This window comes from Mirounga angustirostris, unplaced genomic scaffold (assembly GCF_029215605.1).
Source record: "Mirounga angustirostris isolate CCGP_5_RB_7025 unplaced genomic scaffold, mMirAng1.0.hap1 SCAF_11, whole genome shotgun sequence".
Taxonomy (NCBI): Eukaryota; Metazoa; Chordata; class Mammalia; order Carnivora; family Phocidae; genus Mirounga; species Mirounga angustirostris.
Window position 1 is genome coordinate 52,888,066 of NW_026991719.1, and position 18,591 is coordinate 52,906,656.

At 38.7% G+C, this 18,591-nt stretch overlaps 1 protein-coding gene across 1 annotated transcript; it reads left to right on the forward strand.

Annotated features, from left to right (window-relative positions):
- The first annotated feature begins 12,117 nt into the window (after nt 1-12,117).
- LOC123857354 (RNA guanine-N7 methyltransferase-activating subunit-like protein) lies at nt 12,118-12,807 on the forward strand. The gene has a single exon (XM_045894145.2). The coding sequence runs from the start codon at nt 12,127-12,129 to the stop codon at nt 12,481-12,483; it is 357 nt and encodes a 118-aa protein (XP_045750101.1). The 5' UTR covers nt 12,118-12,126; the 3' UTR covers nt 12,484-12,807.
- Nucleotides 12,808-18,591: the final 5,784 nt, after the last annotated feature.

Here is an 18,591-nt window from a genome sequence, read left to right on the forward strand (position 1 = left end):
TACTGTTTGGGCTGCAGTCGAACCTGTGTGTGTGGTTATCTTCCCCTTTAAATAGAAGAAGAGTTTGTTTTAAATGGTGCTGACCACTGTTGGGGATACTTGCAGCATGAGATGAATCAGGTGTTGATTTTTGCTCCTGCTGAGTGGGGCAGGTTGGATGGGCCAAGGTTGCAGGAGAAAGAAGGGGCAGTGCACACGGTGCTAACCATGTACTTGGTGAGTGTTTGCAATGGCTCTCACAGGTGTCCAGGTATCTAGACTGGGGAGCAGGAAAAGAAATAGTGACTACCAACCCTTTTCTTCTTAGAGTAGTCACCAAAGATCCCTGCCTTTCCAGCACATGTTCTGAGATCAATAAGTATATATTTTTCCTGTACATCCTGGTGCTTTTCAAACATTTGTTTCTATGCTTATCATGATGGGACTGTTTGGTTGTTGTTTCATTATCCTATTGTCTTCCAGCTTTCCCATAGCTGAGTTTAAGGATTTAAAAAAAAAATAATGTGTTATGCCACACTGATTTAAAAACTCATGAAGTTAAGCCTCTTGGATTTTCAAAGCCTAATATTATAGGGACTTGTTATCCCAGTGTAGTTTTCCCATGTTTGTGGAGACTGATATGAGGTCTGCTTCTTTCCATTCTTTAAGCTTCTTGTGTCCCTCCACTTAGTGCTTAGTCTTGCAGAGGACATTGGTTCCTTACCAGGACTTTGCCCTTCTTACAATTTTTAATGGGACCTCTTCTCTAGAATTAACTGTGGAGAGTGTGTTCTGCCAGTCTTCTGTTCATTTTCTGGGTTAGTTACACTAATGTGGCTATTATATAGATTTATCAATATGATGAGGTGAGCTTAGGATACTCTTAGTTGACCATCTTCCCAGACTCTATCTATTTTGAGTTACTTTCCTGTATGGTGTGAGAAAGTGGTCCAGTTTCATTCTTTTGTATGTGGCTTTCCAGTTTTGCCAGCTCCATTTATTGAAGAGATTATCTTTTCCCTATTGCATATTCTTGCCTCCTTTGTCATACATTAATTGGTACCATATTATATGGGGTTACTTCTGGGTTCTCTATTATTTTATTTTATTTTATTTATTTTATTTTAATGTTATGTAGTCACCATACAGTACATCATTAGTTTTTGATGTAGTGTTCCATGATTCATTGTTTTCGTATAACAACCAGTGCTCCATGCAATATGTGCCCTCATTAATACCCATCACCAGGCTTACCCATCCCCCTACACCCCTCCCCTCTAAAACCCTCAGTTTCTTTCTCAGAGTCCGTGGTCTTTCATGGCTCATCTCCCCCTCTGATCCCCCCTTCATTTTTCGCTTCTTCTAATGCCCTCCATGCTATTCCTTATGTTCCACAAATAAGTGAAACCATATGATAATTGACTTTCTCTGCTTGATTTATTTCACTTAGCATAATCTCCTCCATTCCCATCCATGTTGATGTAAAAGTTAGGTATTCATCCTTTCTGATGACTGAGTAATATTCCATTGTATATATGGACCACATCTTCTTGATCCATTCATCTGTTGAAGGGCATCTCGGCTCTTTCCACAGTTTGGCTATTGTGGACATTGTTGCTATGAACATTGGGGTGCATATGGTCCTTCTTTTCATTGCATCTGTGTCTTTGTGGTAAATACCCAGGAGTGCAATTGCTGGGTCATAAGGTAGCTCTATTTTTAAATTTTTGAGGAACCTCCATGCTGTTTTCCAAAGTGGCTGTACCAACTTGCATTCCCACCAACAGTGTAAGAGGGTTCCCCTTTCTCCACAACCTCTCCAACGTTTGTTGTTTCTTGCTTTGTCAATTTTTGTCATTCTAACTGGTGGAAGGTGGTATCTCATTGTGGTTTTGATTTGAATTTCCTTGATGGCTAATGACAATGAACATGTTTTCAAGTGTCTCTTAGCCATTTATATGTCTCCTTTGGAGAACTGTCTGTTCATGTCTTCCGCCTATTTATTGACTTGATTATTTGGGTTTTTTGGGGTGCTGAGTTTGAGAAGTTCTTTATAGATCTTGGATATCAGCCCTTTGTACTGTCATTTACAAAAATCTTCTCCCATTCTGTGGGTTGCCTCTGTGTTTTGTCGACTGTTTCCTTTGCTGTGCAGAAGTTTTTTATCTTGATGAAGTCCCAAAAATTCATTTTTCCTTCCCTTTTGTCTCCCTGGCCTTTGGAGATGTGTCTTGAAAGAAGTTGTTGTGGCCGAGTAGAAGATATTACTGCCTATGTTCTCCTCTAGGATTTTGATGGATTCTTGTCTCACATTGAGGTCTTTCATCCATCTTGAGTTTATCTTTGTGTATGGTGTAAGAGAATGGTCGAGTTCCATTCTTCTGTATATAACATTACAATTTTCTCAGCATTTATTGAAGAGAATGTGTGTTTTCCATTGCATATTTTTTCCTGCTTTGTCAAAGATTACTTGACCATAGAGTTGATGGCCCATATCTGGGCTCTCTATTCTGTACTATTGGTCTATGTGTCTGTATTTGTGCCAGTACCATGCTGTCTTGGTGATTACGGCTTTGTAATATTGCTTGAAATCAGGCAATGTGATGCCCCCAGCTTTGTTTTTCTTTTTCAACATTTGCTTGGCGATTCAGGGTCTTTTCTGATTCTACACCAAGTTTAGGATTGTTTAGCACTTTGAAAAATGCCGTTGGTAGTTTGACCGGGTTGGTGTTGAAAGTGTAGATTGCTCTGGGCAGCATAGACATTTTAACAATGTTTATTCTTCCAATCCATGAGTATGGAAAGTTTTTCCAACTTTTTGTGTCTTCTTCAATTTATTTCCTGAGTGTTCTGTAGTTCTTAGATTATAGATCCTTTACCTCTTTGGTTAGGTTTATTCCAAGTATCTTATGGTTTTTGGTGCTATTGTAAGTGGAACTGATTATGTAATTTCTCTTTCTACAGTTACATTGTTAGTGTATAAGAAAGCAACATTTCTGTGTATTGATTTTGTATCCTGTCACATTACTGAATTGCTGTATGAGTTCTAGTAATTTGGGGTTGGAGTCTTTTGGGTTTTCCACTTAATGTATCATGTCATCAGTAAAGAGAGTTTGACTTCTTTGTATTTTGGAAGGTTTGGGTTCACTGCTTCAATCTCTTTACTGGTTATTAGTCTATTCAGGTTGTCAATTTCTTCCTGTTTCAGTCTTGGTAGTTTATAGGTTTCCAGGAAGGCCTCCATTTCTTCCAGGTTGCTTAATTTTTTGGCATATAGTTGTTGATAATAATTTCTAATAATTGTTTCTATTTCCTTGGTGTTAGTTGTTATCTCTCCCCTTTCATTCATAATTTTATTAATTTGGGTCCTTTCTCTTTTCTTTTGGATAAGTCTGGCCAGTGGTTTATTGATCTTATTAATTCTTTCAACAAACCAGCTTCTAGTTTTGTTGATCTGCTCTATTGTATTTCTGGTTTCTATTTCTTTGATCTCTGCTCTAATCTTAATTATTTCTCTTCTAATGTGTGGCTTAGGCATCATTTGTTGCTTTTTTCTCCAATTCTCTAAGGTATAAAATTGGTTGAGGAATTCAGGATTTTTCTATTTTTTTGAGTGAGGCTTGGATGGCTATGTATTTCCCCCTTAGGACCGCCTTTGCAGTATCCCATAGGTTTTGGACTGATATGTTTTCATTTTCATTGGTTTCCATGAATTGTTTAAATTCTTCTTTGATTTCCTTGTTGACCCAAACATTCTTGAGCAGAGTGGTATTCAGCTTCTAAGTGTTTGAATTTCTTCCTTTTTTTTTTTTTTTTTGTGATTGAGTTCCAGTTTTAAAGCATTATGGTCTGAGAGTATTCAGGGAATAATCTCAGTCCTTTGGTATTGGTTGAAACCTGATTTGTGACCCAGTATGTGGTCTATTCTGAAGAAAATTTCATATCTGTTCTGGAAGAATGAGTATTCTGCTGTTTTAGGGTGGAATGTTTTTTACATATCTATGAGGTCCATCTGGTCCAGTGTGTCATTCAAAGCTCTTGTTTCTTTGTTGATTTTCTGCTTAGATGATCTATCTATTGCTGAGAGTGGAGTATTGAGGTCTCCTACAATTAATGTATTTTAATCAATATGATTCTTATTTTATTTAATGGTTGGCTTATGCAGTTTGCTGCTCTTATGTTGGGGGCATAAATATGTATAATTGTTAGATCTTCTTGTTGGATAAACACTTTAAGAATGATATAATGTCCTTCTGTGTCTCTAACTACAGTCTTTAGTTTAAAGTCTAATTTGTCTGATATAAGAGTTGCTACCCCAGGTTTCTTTTGAGGTCCACTGGCATGGAAGATGGATCTCCGTCCCTTAACTTTTAGCCTAGATATATCTTTAGGTTTAAAATGAGTCTCTTGTAGACAGCATATGGATGGGTCCTGTCTTTTTATCCAATCTGCAACCCTGTGCCATTTTATGGGAGCATTTAGGCTATTCACGTTGAGAGTGATTACTGAAAACTATGAATTAATTGTCATCATATTGCCTCTGAAGACATTGTTTTTATAGATTGTCGCTGTAAATTTCTGTTGTATATCACTCTTGGGGTCTTTCTCCTTTTATAGAGCCCCCCTTAATATTTCTCGTAGGGCTGGCTTAGTGGTCACATATTCTTTCAGTTTCTTCTGGTCTTGGAAGCTCTGCATCTCTCCATCCATTCTAAATGAAAGCCTTGCCAGATAAAGTATTCTTGGCTGCATGTTCTTCTCATTTAGTACCCTGAATATGTCTTCCCAGGCCTTTCTGGCTTGCCAGGTCTCTCTGGATAGGTCTGACAGGTCAGGTTATTCTGATGTTCCTCCTTCTGTACCTAAGGAATCTGTTAAACCTAACTGCCCTTAAGATGGTTTCCTTGGTTCTAAGATTTGAAAGTTTTACTATTACATGCTGGGGCGTTGGTCTGTTCTCCTTCATCTTGGGAGTGGTCCTCTCTGCCTCTAGGACACAAATGTTTGTTTCATTCCCCAGATTAGGGAAGTTCTCAGCTACAATTTGCACAAATATATCTTCTAGTCCTCTCTGTCTCTCTCCACCCCCTGAGGGATCCCAATAATTCTGACGTTGGAGCGTTTCATGGTGTCACTTATTTCTCTCATTTGTTTTCATGGATTTTATGCTGTTTCTTCCAGGCCTCCTCGTTTCACTTCTTTTCTATCACTTTGTCTTCTAGATCACTAATTCGTTCTTCTGCCTCATTTACCTTAGCTGTTAGAGTATCTAGATTAGATTGGATCTCATTGATGGCTTTTTTAAGTTTCACCAGTTCAGCTTAAGTCTGCCCTTAGAGACTCTATGTTGCCATTAATTAATTTCTCCATTCTAGCTATCGTCTTCATAACTGTTACCCTGAAGTCTACTTCCAACATCTTGCTTATATGGATATCCTTTAAGTCTGGGGGAGAGGCCATTGTCTCTGGGTCTTTTCTTTGTTGGGGGTTCCTCCTAGTCATTCTGTTGAATGACAGGGTTGTGGTTCAGCATATGTACAGTCAAAAATATTAACCACAATCCAGGCAAGGTGCATCCTGGGAAAGTTTGGAGCAATCGGATGCCATCACCAAAAACCCCAGCCAAAATGAAACCCAAGAATAAGATTTATAATGCACAAAAATTAAAACAAACAAACAAAACCCACAAAAAAATCTGGCCAATAATGACAAAGAACAAAAAAAAGTGGAACGTGTGGGGAGGTGGCTATAATTCCTCTATGTGGGCAAGGTAGAGTGTTTCAGTTCTTCCTGAGTGTATTTTGTTTTCTTTGTTAGAGAACAGTACTTCCTAGAGATACAGGAAATTAAAACTGGTATATATATATAAAGGTAGTATTGAGTAGGGGAAAAAAGGACTACATTGAAGCTTATATCTATATACATAAAAAGGAAAAAGAAGGGCCATATGCATCCCAATGTTCATAGCAGCAATGCCCACAATAGCCAAACTGTGGAAAGAGCCGAGATGCCCTTCAACAGATGAATGGATCAAGAAGATGTGGTCCATATATATAATGGAATATTACTTAGCCATCAGAAAGGATGAATACCCAACTTTTACATTAACATGGAGGGGACTGGAGGAGATCATGTTAAGTGAAATAAGTCAAGCAGAGAAAGTCAATTATCCTATGGTTTCACTTATTTGTGGAACATAAGGAATAGCATGGAGGACATTAGGAGAAGGAAGGGAAAAATGATGGGGGGGAATCAGAGAGAGAGATGAACCATGAGAAACTATGGACTCTGAGAAACAAACAGGGTTTTAGAGGGGAAGGGGGTGGGCAGATGGGTTCCCCAGTGATGGGTATTAAGGAGGGCATGTACTGCACGGAGCACTGGGTGTTATATGAAAATAATGGATCGTGGATCACCACATCAAAAACTAATGATGTATTGTATGGTGAGTAACATAACATAATAAAATAAAATTTAAAAAAAAGAAAAAGAAAAAAGTATATGTGTGAAAAAGTTCAAGTTAAAAAGTTAGTATGGAATAGGTTATATTAAACATCTGTTTGAAATGATAAGAAGGTAAAAAAGAAACAGACGAAGCATGAGAAAGAATTAATAATAAAAGAGAGAGAGAAAAGTTGTATCAAACAAATACACAGGCCATGAGGCGACAGCAGGAGCTTACTATACTAATTTTCCCCTGGTGTTGGGGTTTTACAGTTTTTGGGGACCCTGGGGTTGTTGTCCTCTTGTTCTTCCATCTTGTCTTCTGGGGGAGGGGCCTGCCACGTGGTTTTTCACTCAGTCCTGCTTGGGCAGAGTTGCCCTGCCCACATCAAGGGTCTGGGCTCCTTGGAAACCGGTTTTTTGAGCTTTTGTTCTCTGGTGGGTTTTCACGCATTTTTGGAGGGTCAGAGCTAAAGGAAAATATCCTGACCAAGACCTCCACCCCAGAGGAGAGAACCCACAGTCTGCTCCTCTGTGAATCATTCAGAATACACAGTCTCCTGCTCTGTAAGTACAGCTGAAAACCAAAGCTGCCCACAGGCTGGGATCCTCTCAGTGGTGGACCCTGGCCCCCACTTCTCTCTGCCCTCTGTGCCACCAACACCGCCAGCGATCCCAGACTGGGTGGAGCCATGCCGTGGCAGGAGCGGTGGTCACCCCTGGATCTGTGGGTACAGTTACAAGCTGGGTCTTCTTGGGTGCCACAGCAGCAGCAGCAGAAGAGGTGGCATTGGCAGTGGCCATCTCCAGCCCCATTTCCACTGGCTCAGGTCTGCATTGGGTCCTCCCTGGCACTGGTGGTGGCGGTGGCCACCTCAGTCTGCACTGGGTCCTCTCTGGCATGGGTTCAGGCTCAGGTGGTGGCTGGCAGCACTGTGACTGCCCAGTCCCAGCATTTGCCCTTTAAGCCCCTGTGTCCTGTTTGAGTGCTGTTATCAGTCCTTTCTTGTCACTCAGCCACTGCTCTCCAAGCTATCCCTGGTCCCCAGGTGCAGGACGCTTTTGCACTGGGGTATTAATTTGCAAAGGCTAGCTTCTGGCGGTCCCCTCCCCCTTCTGTTTATCTTCTGACTTCTTTCCAAGCAATCCCAACTCCATCTTTCTTACCTCTCAGTGATGATCCTCTGCCCCTGTAGAGATCCAGATGTATAATCTTATATCTCAGGATGATTTTATGGGTGTTCAGAGTGGCTGGGTAGATATCTAGCTAAATTCAGGGGACCAGTTGAAACGGAGTCCCCTACTCCTCAACCATCTTGCCTCTCCTGAATCTGGGTTCTCTATTCTGTTCCATTGATCTGTGGCTATTTTTGTGTCAGTACCATACATTTTGATTACTACAGATTTGTAGTATATCTTGAAACCTGGAATTGTGATACCTCTACCTTTCTTGTTTTTCAGGATTACTTTGGCTATTTGGGGTCTTTCATCATTCCATACAAATTTTAGTATTAATTGTTCTGGTTTTGTGAGAAATGATGTTGGTGTTTTTTAATTTAAATTCAAGTTAGTTAACATATAGTGTAGTATTAGTTTCAGGGGTAGAATTTAGTGATTCATTGGTTGCATATAACACCAAGTGCTCACTACATCAAGTTTCCTCCTTAAGGTCCATCACCCAATTATCCCATCCCCCCACCCCCCCTCTAGCTACCCTGTTTGTTCCCTATAGTTAAGAATATCTTATAGTTTACCTCTCTCTCTGTTTTTATCTTATTTTATTTTTCCTTCCCTTCCCCATGTTCATCTGATTTGTTTCTTAAATTCCACATGAGTGTATGCAACTGATGGATCACTAAACTCTACCTCTGAAACAAACAAAAAACAAAAACAACAACAAAACAAAAGCAAAAACAAAAATACCTTTTTGCACCAAAAAAAAAAAAATCCAGTCTTTAAGCCCTGTTGGTTGTAAGAACTCATGAAAATCAGCCCCTCTCACTTTCCCAGCCAATGGCTTTGGGGATTCCCGGTGCATTCCTCTCTCTTTCTCTCTTGCCTTTCTCTGTGACCATGACTCCCTCCCTTCTGCAGCACCCATGATCTTTTTCTCCCTTAAACCACATCTCCACCTTTCCTATGTTCTTTGATATTGCTTCATCTCTCCCTTTAGATGTGGAGTTGTTCAGTTGTTCTGTCAGTCTTCAGGTTGATTTCTGGGTTATTTAGAATGATTTGATAGTTATCTAGTTGTGTTCATGTGACAAGATGGACCTACAGTCCTCCTCCTCCTCCTTTGCCATCTCCTCTGTCTTCCCTCTGCATCTACTTAGATTATTGTATGATTTTATTTCATAAAATGTGATGTATTACATTAATTGATTTGTGTATGTTGAACCATGACTGTATCCCAGAGATAAATTCAACTTGATCATGAATGGTTCTCATACTCTGCAGCTGAATTCAGTTTACTAAAGTTTTACTGATAATTTTGCATCTACATTCATCAGGGATACTGGATAGTTTTTTTCTTGTGATGTCTTTGCCTACTTTTCTTATCAGGGTAATGTTTGTCTCTTAAAATGAGTCTAGGATTGGTTCTTCCTCTTCAATTCTTGGGAATAATTTGAAAATGTTGCATATTAATTCTTATTCAAATATTTGGTAGAATTCAGGAGAGAAGTTATCTGGTCCTTGGATTTTCTTCATTGGGAGATTTTCATTACTGATTTGATCTCATTACTTATAATTGGTCTGTTCAGATTTTCTATTTATTCCTGATACAGTCTTGATAGGTTGCAAGTTTCTGAGATTTTTTTCTATTTCTTCCAGGTTGTCTGGTTTGTTAGCATATTGCTGTTCATAGTAATTTCTTAATAATCCTTTTTAATTCTGTGGTCTCAGGTATAACGTCTTTTTTATCATTTATAATTTTGTTGATTTAGGTCCCTTTCCTTCATTCCTTGTTTAGTGAACTGTTTTCCAATTTTATTTTTACAAAGAACCAACTCTTAGTTTTGTCAATCATTTATATTGTTTTTCTATTTTCTATTTCATTTATTTCTGCTCTAATCTTTATGGTTCCCTTCCTCTGCTAACTTTAGGCTCCATTTTTTTTTCTTTTTCTAATTTCTTGAGTCACATATTTAGATAGTTTGTCCATGATCTTTCTCGTTTCTTAATATAAGCATTAAGTGCTTTGAACTTTTTCCTTAGAACTGCTTTTGCTGCATCCCATAAGTCTTGGCATGAGTGTTTCCATTGTTTTTTTCCTCAGGAATAAATATATGGATGGATACATATAATTAATATAATTAATTTACTAATAAATTAATAAATATATATTTAATTTCTCCATTTAATTTTTTTCCTTAATCCATTGGTTATTCAGAGGATCATTGTTTAATTTCCATATGTTTGTGAGTTTTAAATTTTTCCTCCTGTTATTGATTTCTAGTTTCATAGTATTGTGATCAGATTAGATACTGGTATGGTTTCAGTCTTACTGACGTGCTAATATTTGTTTACTGGCCTAAAATAGAGTCTATATGAGAAAATGTTTCATGTACAGTTGAGAAGAATGTGTATTCTTCTGCTGTCAAACAAAAAGTTATGTATATGTCTGTTAGGTCCATTTGGTCTATAAAGTTGTTCAAATCTACTGTTCCCTTACTGAGTCTCTGGTTGATTTATCCATCCAGGGGGGAATATTAATGTCCCCAACTATTATTGTATTGCTGTTTATTTCACCTTTTAGTTTTGTTAGTTATTGCTTTATATGTTTAAATGCCCCAGTGTTGGATAAATGTTTATATTTGTTGTATGTTCTTTTTTTTTTTACATTCAATTAGCCAATATATAGTACATCATTAGTTTTTGATGTAGTGTTCAATGCTTCATTAGTTGCATATAATGCTCAGTGCTCATCACAACACCTGCGCTCCTTAATACCCATCACCCAGTTACCCAACCCCCCCCACCCACCTCCCTTTCCACGGCACTCATTTGTTTGCTGATGTCAAGAGTTCCTCATGGTTTGACTCCTTCTGTGATTTCTCCCCACTTAGTTTTCCCTCCCTTCCCCTATGGTCCTTGGAGTTATTTCCACATCCAACATATGAGTGAAACTATATGATAATTGTCTTTCTCTGCTTGACTTATTTCACTTAGCATGATCCCCTCCAGTTCCATCCATGTCGATACAAATTGTAGGTATTCATCCTTTCTCACAGCTGAATAATATTCCATTGTATATATGAACCACATCTTCTATATCCATTCAACTGTTGAAAGACATCTCGTCTCATTCCAGTTTGGCTATTGTGGACATTGCTGCTACAGATACATCTGTATCTTTGTAGTAAATACCTAGTAGTGCAATTGCTGGATCCTAGGGTAACTCATCCTCACCAACATTTGTTGTTTCTTGTTTTGTTAATTTTTGCCATTCTAACTGGTGTAAGGTGGTATCTCATTGTGGATTTGATTCGTATTTCCCCGATGACAAGTGATGTGGAACATTTTTTCATGTGTCTTTGGCCATTTGTATGTCTTCTTTGGAGAAGTGTCTGTTCATGTCTTCTGCCCATTTTGTGACTGGATTTTTTGTTTTTGGCGTGTTGAGTTTGAGAAGCTCTTTACATATCTTGGATACCAGCCTTTTACCTGTTATGTCATTTGCAAATTTCTTCTATTCTGTAGGTTGCCTTTTAGTTTTGTTGACTGTTTCCTTTGCCATGTGGAAAATTTTATCTTGATGAAGTACAATAGTTCATTTTTGCTTTTGTTTACCTTGACTTTAGAGACGTGTCTTGCAAGAAGTTGCTGTGGCCAACGTTGAAGAGGTTACTGCCTGTAATATCCTCTAGGATTTTGATGGATTCCTGTCTCATATTTAGGTCTTTCACCCATTTTGACTTTATCATTGTGTATGGTATAAGAGAATGGTCCAGCTTCATTCTTCTGCATGTGGCTGTCCAATTTTCCTAGCAGAATTTATTGAAGAGACTCTTTTTTACCGTTGGATATTCTTTCCAGCTTTGTCAAAGATTAGTTGACCATAGAGTTGAGGGTCCATTTCTGGGGTCTGTATTCTGTTCCATCGATCTATGGGTCTGTTTTTGTGCCAGTACCATGCTGTCTTGATGATCACAGCTTTGTAATATATCTTGAAGTCAGGCATTGAGATGCCCCCAGCTTTGGTTTTCTTTTTCAACAATCCCTTACAATTCAGGGTCTTTTCTGGTTCTGTACAATTTTTCAGATTGTTCCAGTTCTGTGAAAATTGCTGATGGTAATTTGATAGGGATTTCATTGAAAGTGTAGATTGCTCTGGGGCAGCATAGACATTTTAACAATGTTTATTCTTCCAATCCATGAGCATGCAATGTTTTTCCATCTTTTTGTGTCTTCCTCAATTTCTTTCATAAGTGTTCTGTAGTTTCTAGAGTACAGATATTTGCCACTTTGATTAGGTTTATTCCTAAGTATTTTATGGTTTTGGATGCAATTGTAAGTGGGATTGATTCCTTAATTTCTCTTTCTTCAGTCACATTTTTAGTGTATAGAAATGCAACTGATGAGTGGCTCGGTTACCTCAGAGAGCTGGGTAGTGGGAGATCCTTTAGCTGCCGTGTGGGCCAGAGATCGAAACAACGTAAACATTAAACATTGCAGCTGCCTCAGACTGCTGGGAATTTCAGGATGACAGACACTTCTGAAGCTGTTCCCAATTTTGAAGAGATGTTTGCCAGTAGATTCACAGAAGATGACAAGGAGTACCAGGAATACCTGAAACGCCCTCCTGAGTCCCCTCCAATCGTTGAGGAATGGAATAGCAGAGCCGGTGGGAACCAGAGAAATAGAGGAAGTCGGTTGCAAGATAACAGACAGTTTAGAGGTAGGGATAGCAGACGGGGGTGGCCAAGTGACAATCGATCCAATCAGTGGCATGGACGATCCTGGGGTAACAATTACCCGCAACACAGACAAGAACCTTACTACCCCCATCAGTACGGACACTATGGTTACAACCAGCGGCCTCCCTATGGTTACTACTGATGGAAACGTCAGCAGCTTTTAGTAAAACCATTTCCTCTGTTAACATGATAAAAGTTTGTGTGTATCTTCTGTTGGTCATAGTTTTACATCTGATTTCAGAGAGTGGATTATTAACTTTTTGGAACTTGTGACTTTTTAAAAAAAATGAGCTCTTACTAGAGATGTGATGGTTCAGTGTGCCCCTAAAAAGGTTGTGGATTATATTGCCTGACTTCTACCTCAGATTCTTCTTTGTTTCATGACTTAATAGTGCTTTGAACTTGGCGTCTGTTTTCCTTGTTTGACCTCCATGGGGTTCTGTCTTTGTTTTACACAGAAATAAAAATTTTACAGTAGAAAAAAAAAAAAGAAATGCAACTGATTTGTGTGCATTGATTTTGTATCCTGCCATGTTGCTGAACTGCTGTATGAGTTCTAGCAATGTTGGGTTTTCCACATAAAGTGTCTTGTTATCAGTAAGGAGTCAGAGTTTGACTTCTTCTTTGCCAATTTGATTGTTTTTTATTTCTTTTTGTTCTCTGATTGCTGAGGCTAGGACTTCTAGTAAGATGTTGAACAACAGTGGTGGGAGTGGGCATCCCTGTTCATGCTCTTGACCTTAGGGGAAAAGCTCTCAGTTTTTTCCCTTGACTATGGTATTCACTGCAGGCTTTCCATAGATGACTTCTATGATATTGAGTTATATTCTCTCTATCCCTGCACTTTAAAGTGTTTTAATCAAGAAAGGATGCTAAATTTTGTCAAATTCTTTTTCTGCATCAATTGAGAGGATCATATGGCTCTTGTCTTTCCTTTTATTAATGTGATCTATCACATCAATTCATTTGTGAACGTCAAACCACTCTTGCATCCCAGGAATAAATCCCACCTGGTCATGGTGAATAATCCTTTTAATGTACTGTTGGATCCTATTGGCTAGTATCTTGGTGAGTATTTTAGTATCCATGTTCATCAGGGATATTGGTCTGTCATTCTCCTTTCTGATGGTGTCTTTGTCTGGTTTTGGGATCAAGGTAATGCTGGCCTCATAGAACGAGTTTGGAAATTTTCCTTTCATGTCTATTTTTTGAAAGAGCTCCACTAAAATAGGTATTATTTCTTTTTTAAATGTTTGGTACAATTTCCATGGGAAGCCATCTGGCCATGGACTCTTGTTTTTGGGGGGGAGGTTGTTGATTACTGCTTCAATTTCCTTGCTGATTATTGGTCTGTTCAGATTTTCTACCTCTTTCTCTTTCAATCTTGGTAGTTTATAATTTCCCAGACATGCATCCATTTCTTCCAGATTGCTTAATTTGTTGGCATAAAATTTCTTATAATATGTTCTTAAAATTGTCTGTATTTCCTTTGGTCTTGGTTGTGTCACTCCCCTTTCATTCATGATTTTATTAATTTGGGTCTTTTTTCTTTCTTTTGGATAAGTCTGACGAGAGGTTTATCGACCTTATTAATTTGTTCAAAGAACCAGCTTCTAGTTTCATTGATCTGTTCTACTGATCTTCTGGTTTCTATTTCATTGATTTCTGCTCCAATCTTTATTATTTCTCTTCTCCTGCTTGGTCTAGGCTTTGTTTGCTCTTCTTTCTCCAGATCCTTTAGATGTATGGTTAGCTTATGTATTTGGGATTTTTTTTTTTTTTGAGAGAGGCTTGTATTGCAGTGTACTTCCCTCTAAGGTCTGCCTTTGCTGTATCCCAGAGGTTTTGAATTGATGTGTTTACATTCTCATTAGTTTCCATGATTTTTTTAAGTTCTTTAATTTCCTGGTTGACCCATTCATTCTTTAGCAGGATGCTCTTTAACCTCCAAGTGTTCGTGTTCCTTACAAATTTCCTCTTGTGATTGAGTTCCAGTTTCAAAACATTGTGGTCTGAAAATATGCAATGAATATTCTCAAACTTTTGGTATCAGTTGAGACCTGATTTGTGACCCAGTATGTGATCTATTCTGGAGAAAATTTCATGTGCACTTGAAAAGAATGAGTATTTATTGTTTTAGGATGGAGTGTTCTGTATATATCTGTGAAGTCCATCTGGTCCAATGTGTCATTCAAAACACTTGTTTCTTTGTTGATATTCTGCTTAGATGATCTGTCCATTACTGTTAGTGGGGTGATGAAGTCCTCTATTATTAATGTATTATTATCAATGTGTTTCTTTACTTTGGTTGTTAATTGGTTTATATAATCTGTGCTCCCATGTTGGGGGCATAAATATTTACAATTGTTAGATCTTCTTGTTGGATAGACCCTTTTAGGTATAATATAATGTCTCTCTACATCTCTTACTACAGTCTTTGGTTTAAAATCTAATTTGTCTGATATGAGGATTGATACCCCAGTTTTTGTTGAGGCCCATTAGCGTGGTAAATTTTTCTCCATCCCCTCACTTTAAGTCCAGAGATGTCTTTAGGTCTAAAAATGAGTCTCTTCTAGACAGCATATGAATGGATCCTGCTTTTTTATGCAATCTGATACTCTGTGTCTTTTGGTTGGAGCATTTAGCCCATTTACATTCAGAGTAACTATTGAAAGGTATGAATTCAGTGCCACTATATTGCCTGCAAAGTCCCTGTTTCTGTAGATTGTCTCTGTTCCTTTCTGGTCTATGTTACTTTTGGAGTTTCTCTTTGCTTACAGCATCCCCTTTAATATTTCTTGCAGGGCTGGCTTGGTGTTCACATATTCTTTCAGTTTCAGTCTGTCCTGGAAGCTCTTTATGTCTCCTTCCATTCTGAATGACAGCCTTGCTGGATAAAGTATTCTTGGCTGCCTGTTCTTCTCATTTAATACCCTGAATATATCATGCCAGCCTTTTCTAGCCTGCCAGGTTTCTGTGGATAGGTCTGATGTTAATCTGTACACATGCTCCTCCCTCTATACGTAAAGAACCTCCTCTCTTGAGCTGCTCTCAGGATAGCTTCTTTTTCTCTAACCATTATTTGTCAAGGTGTTGATCTATTTTTACTGATTTGAGGAAGGGTCCTTTCTGCCTCATCCACATGAATGCTTGTTTTCTTCTCCAGAATAGGGAAGTTCTCAGCTATGATTTGCTCAAATATACCTTCTGGCCCTCTCTTTCTCTCCAACCCCTCAGTCACCCCAATAATTCTGACATTTTTTTTTCTCTTTAGGGCATCACTAAATTCTCAAAGCCTTTCTTCATGGGCTGAGTTGTCTTTCTCTTTTTTCCTCATCCTCCTTCCTTTCCATCAGCCTGTCCTCTAGATCATTTATTCTTTCTTCTGCCTCATTGACCCTAACTGTTAGAGCATCCAATTTAGACTGCATCTCAGAGCATTTTTAAGTTCAGCCTGATTAGTTCTCATTTCCACCCTTAGAGATTCTCTACTGCCATTTATGCTTTTTTCAAGCCCAGGTATTAACATTATAATTGCTATCCTGAATTCCGTCTCTGACATCTTACTTATATGCATATTGATTAGCTCTGTGGCAGAGAACATTGCCTCTTGTTCTTTCTTTTGTTGTGAATTGCTCCTTTTAGTCATTTTGCCCAGAGAAGGATGGGTGAGGGAGTGAACAGAGTTTATAACATCAACCACAACTCAAGTAAAAAACACCCTAGACAAATCTGAAGTTGTCAGAGTCACAACAGAAAAGCTAACCAAAACAAAACAGGAAAAGGGGGGAGAGAGACTATAATCTTGCAAGTGGACAAAACAGTGTGATCTACTTCTTCCTGATTGAGTTTTGGTCTGTATGTTAGAAGACACCACATCCTAAAATTGCAAAGAGAGAGAAACTTTTATATATCTATATATCTATCTATATCTATATCTATCTATCTATCTATCTATCTATCTATCTATCTATCATCTATCTATCTATCTATCATCTATCTATCTATCTATCTATCTATCTATCTATCTATCTATCTATCTATCTATCATCTATCATCTATCTATATAGGTCGCTGAGCAAGAATGGATGGACTTCACAGATATATACGGAACATTCCATCCTAAAACAATAAATACTCATTCTTTTCAAGTGCACATGAAATTTTTTCCAGAATAGATCACATACTGGGTCACAAATCAGGTCTCAACTGATGCCAAAAGTTTGAGAATATTCATTGCATATTTTCATATTTATATATATATATATGTATGTATGTGTATATATATATATATAAATAATCTATCTATCTAGATAGATAGATAGATAGATAGATATATATAAAATTGAATAGAGTGAAAAAAGGACTAAAATGAAGGATGTATCTCTAAAATGTAGATGGAAAAAATAAAAGTTAAAAAGTGACTTAAATACATAGGTTGGTAAAATAAGAATCTAGCTGAAATTGGAAAAAGTTAAAAAAATATAAATGGAAAATTTTAGACTGAAAGATAAATGAATCATGAGAAAACACCTCAAGCTCAATGTACTATTTTCCCCTGGCACTGGAGTTTTACAGTCTTGTGGGATCCATAAAGTTGTAGTCCACCTGTTCTTTCAGTCTGTCCTCTGGGGGAGGGGACTACTGTGCTGCTTCTCAGGTGTCTTTGCCTGGGAGGAGTTGCCCCACCCCTTGCCAGGGGGCTGGGCCCAGAGTAAGCTGATCCTCTGTGTGGCTTTTTTCCCCTGGAGGCTTTCTGTGCTTTTTTAGAGGATCAGAGTAAAAATGACCATGCCCGGATCTCCAGCCCAGAGCCAAAGGATCTCGGTCCCCCCTCTTCAATAAACCCTCTGGGACAATGAGTTTTCACTGATGTGTGCCAAACTCTGTAGACTCTTGAGGTGTGTTCCCAGTGTAATCCTCCCAGGGGGGCTCCAAGAGACCTGTGAGCATCACTGCCCTTTGTGTGCCTTGGGACTCTGAGTGGTTGTGGGCTCATGACCATCTGCTCTGCTGCTCCTGGGACACAGCTGGGTGCTGCCCTACTGTCCTTTCTGGGGCTACTGCTGCCCCAAGAGCTGTTGCCCAGTCATGGGCACAGCCATTTTGCCCCTCCCAGGGGATGGTAAATGGCCAGCTCATTTCAGTCCTTTTCAGGGTGCTGAGGCAGAGAGCAGTCCCCTGACCCACCTAGCTTGCAGTTTATGGCAACCCCAGCTGAGAGTCCCCTTCTGGATTCACTGACCATAACCAGTTTCCCTGATCCACTGCTTGGGCACTCTACTGGTTCATGCGTCCGCGTTCATCCTGTGACTCCTAGGATCCTGAGACCACAATGACTCACCTAGAATTCTGCCCTTTTCATCCCCTGAGCCACTTTCAGAAAAGGATGTCTCTCACTGGAGAAGATTTCTAAGGGTTCCAATTTTGCATTCTGATGATATATCACTTTCTGATAGCCAGCTTATGGAGGTTCCCCCCCCTTTGTTTATCTTCTGATATCTTCCCACAGATTCATGACTCTGCACCTCCCACCTTGCAAAAAACAGTTGCTTTTCTACTTGTAGAGTTCCAGATATATTTTCTTACATCTTAGGCTGAATTTGTGGGTGTTCAGAATGGTTTGATAGATATCCAGCTAAATTCAAGGGACCAGATAAAATGAGGTCCCCTACTCTTCTACCATCTTGCCTCCTCCTGCAATTGTTATATATTCTTAATGGATAGACCCTTTTGTCATTATATAATAATTATAATTGTCTCATTCTACCAGTTGTAGTCAATGTCTATTTTGTCTAAATATACTTACCTTTTTGTTTGTTTGTTATTGTGACCATTTGGTTGAAATATCTGGGTGCCTGGGTGGCTCAGTTGGTTAAGTGTCTGCCTTTGGCTCAGGTCATGATCCCAGGGTCCTGGGATTGAGTCCTGCATCAGGGTCCTTGCTCAGCGAGAAGCCTGCTCCTCCCTCTGTCTCTATTGCTCCTCCTGCTCTTTCTCTCTGACAAATAAATAAATAAATAAAATCTTAAAAAAATATATCTGTTTCCATCCCTTCACCCTCAGTATGTATGTGTCATTAAGGCTCAAGTGAGTCTCTTGTAGGCAGTACATCGTTGGATCTTGTTTTGGAAATACATTCAGCCATTCTGTCTTTTGATTGGAGAAATTAATCTATTTACATTTAAAAAAATTGATAAAAACGTACTTTTGCCATTTTGTTAAGTTTCTCTGGTTGTTTTTGTAGATC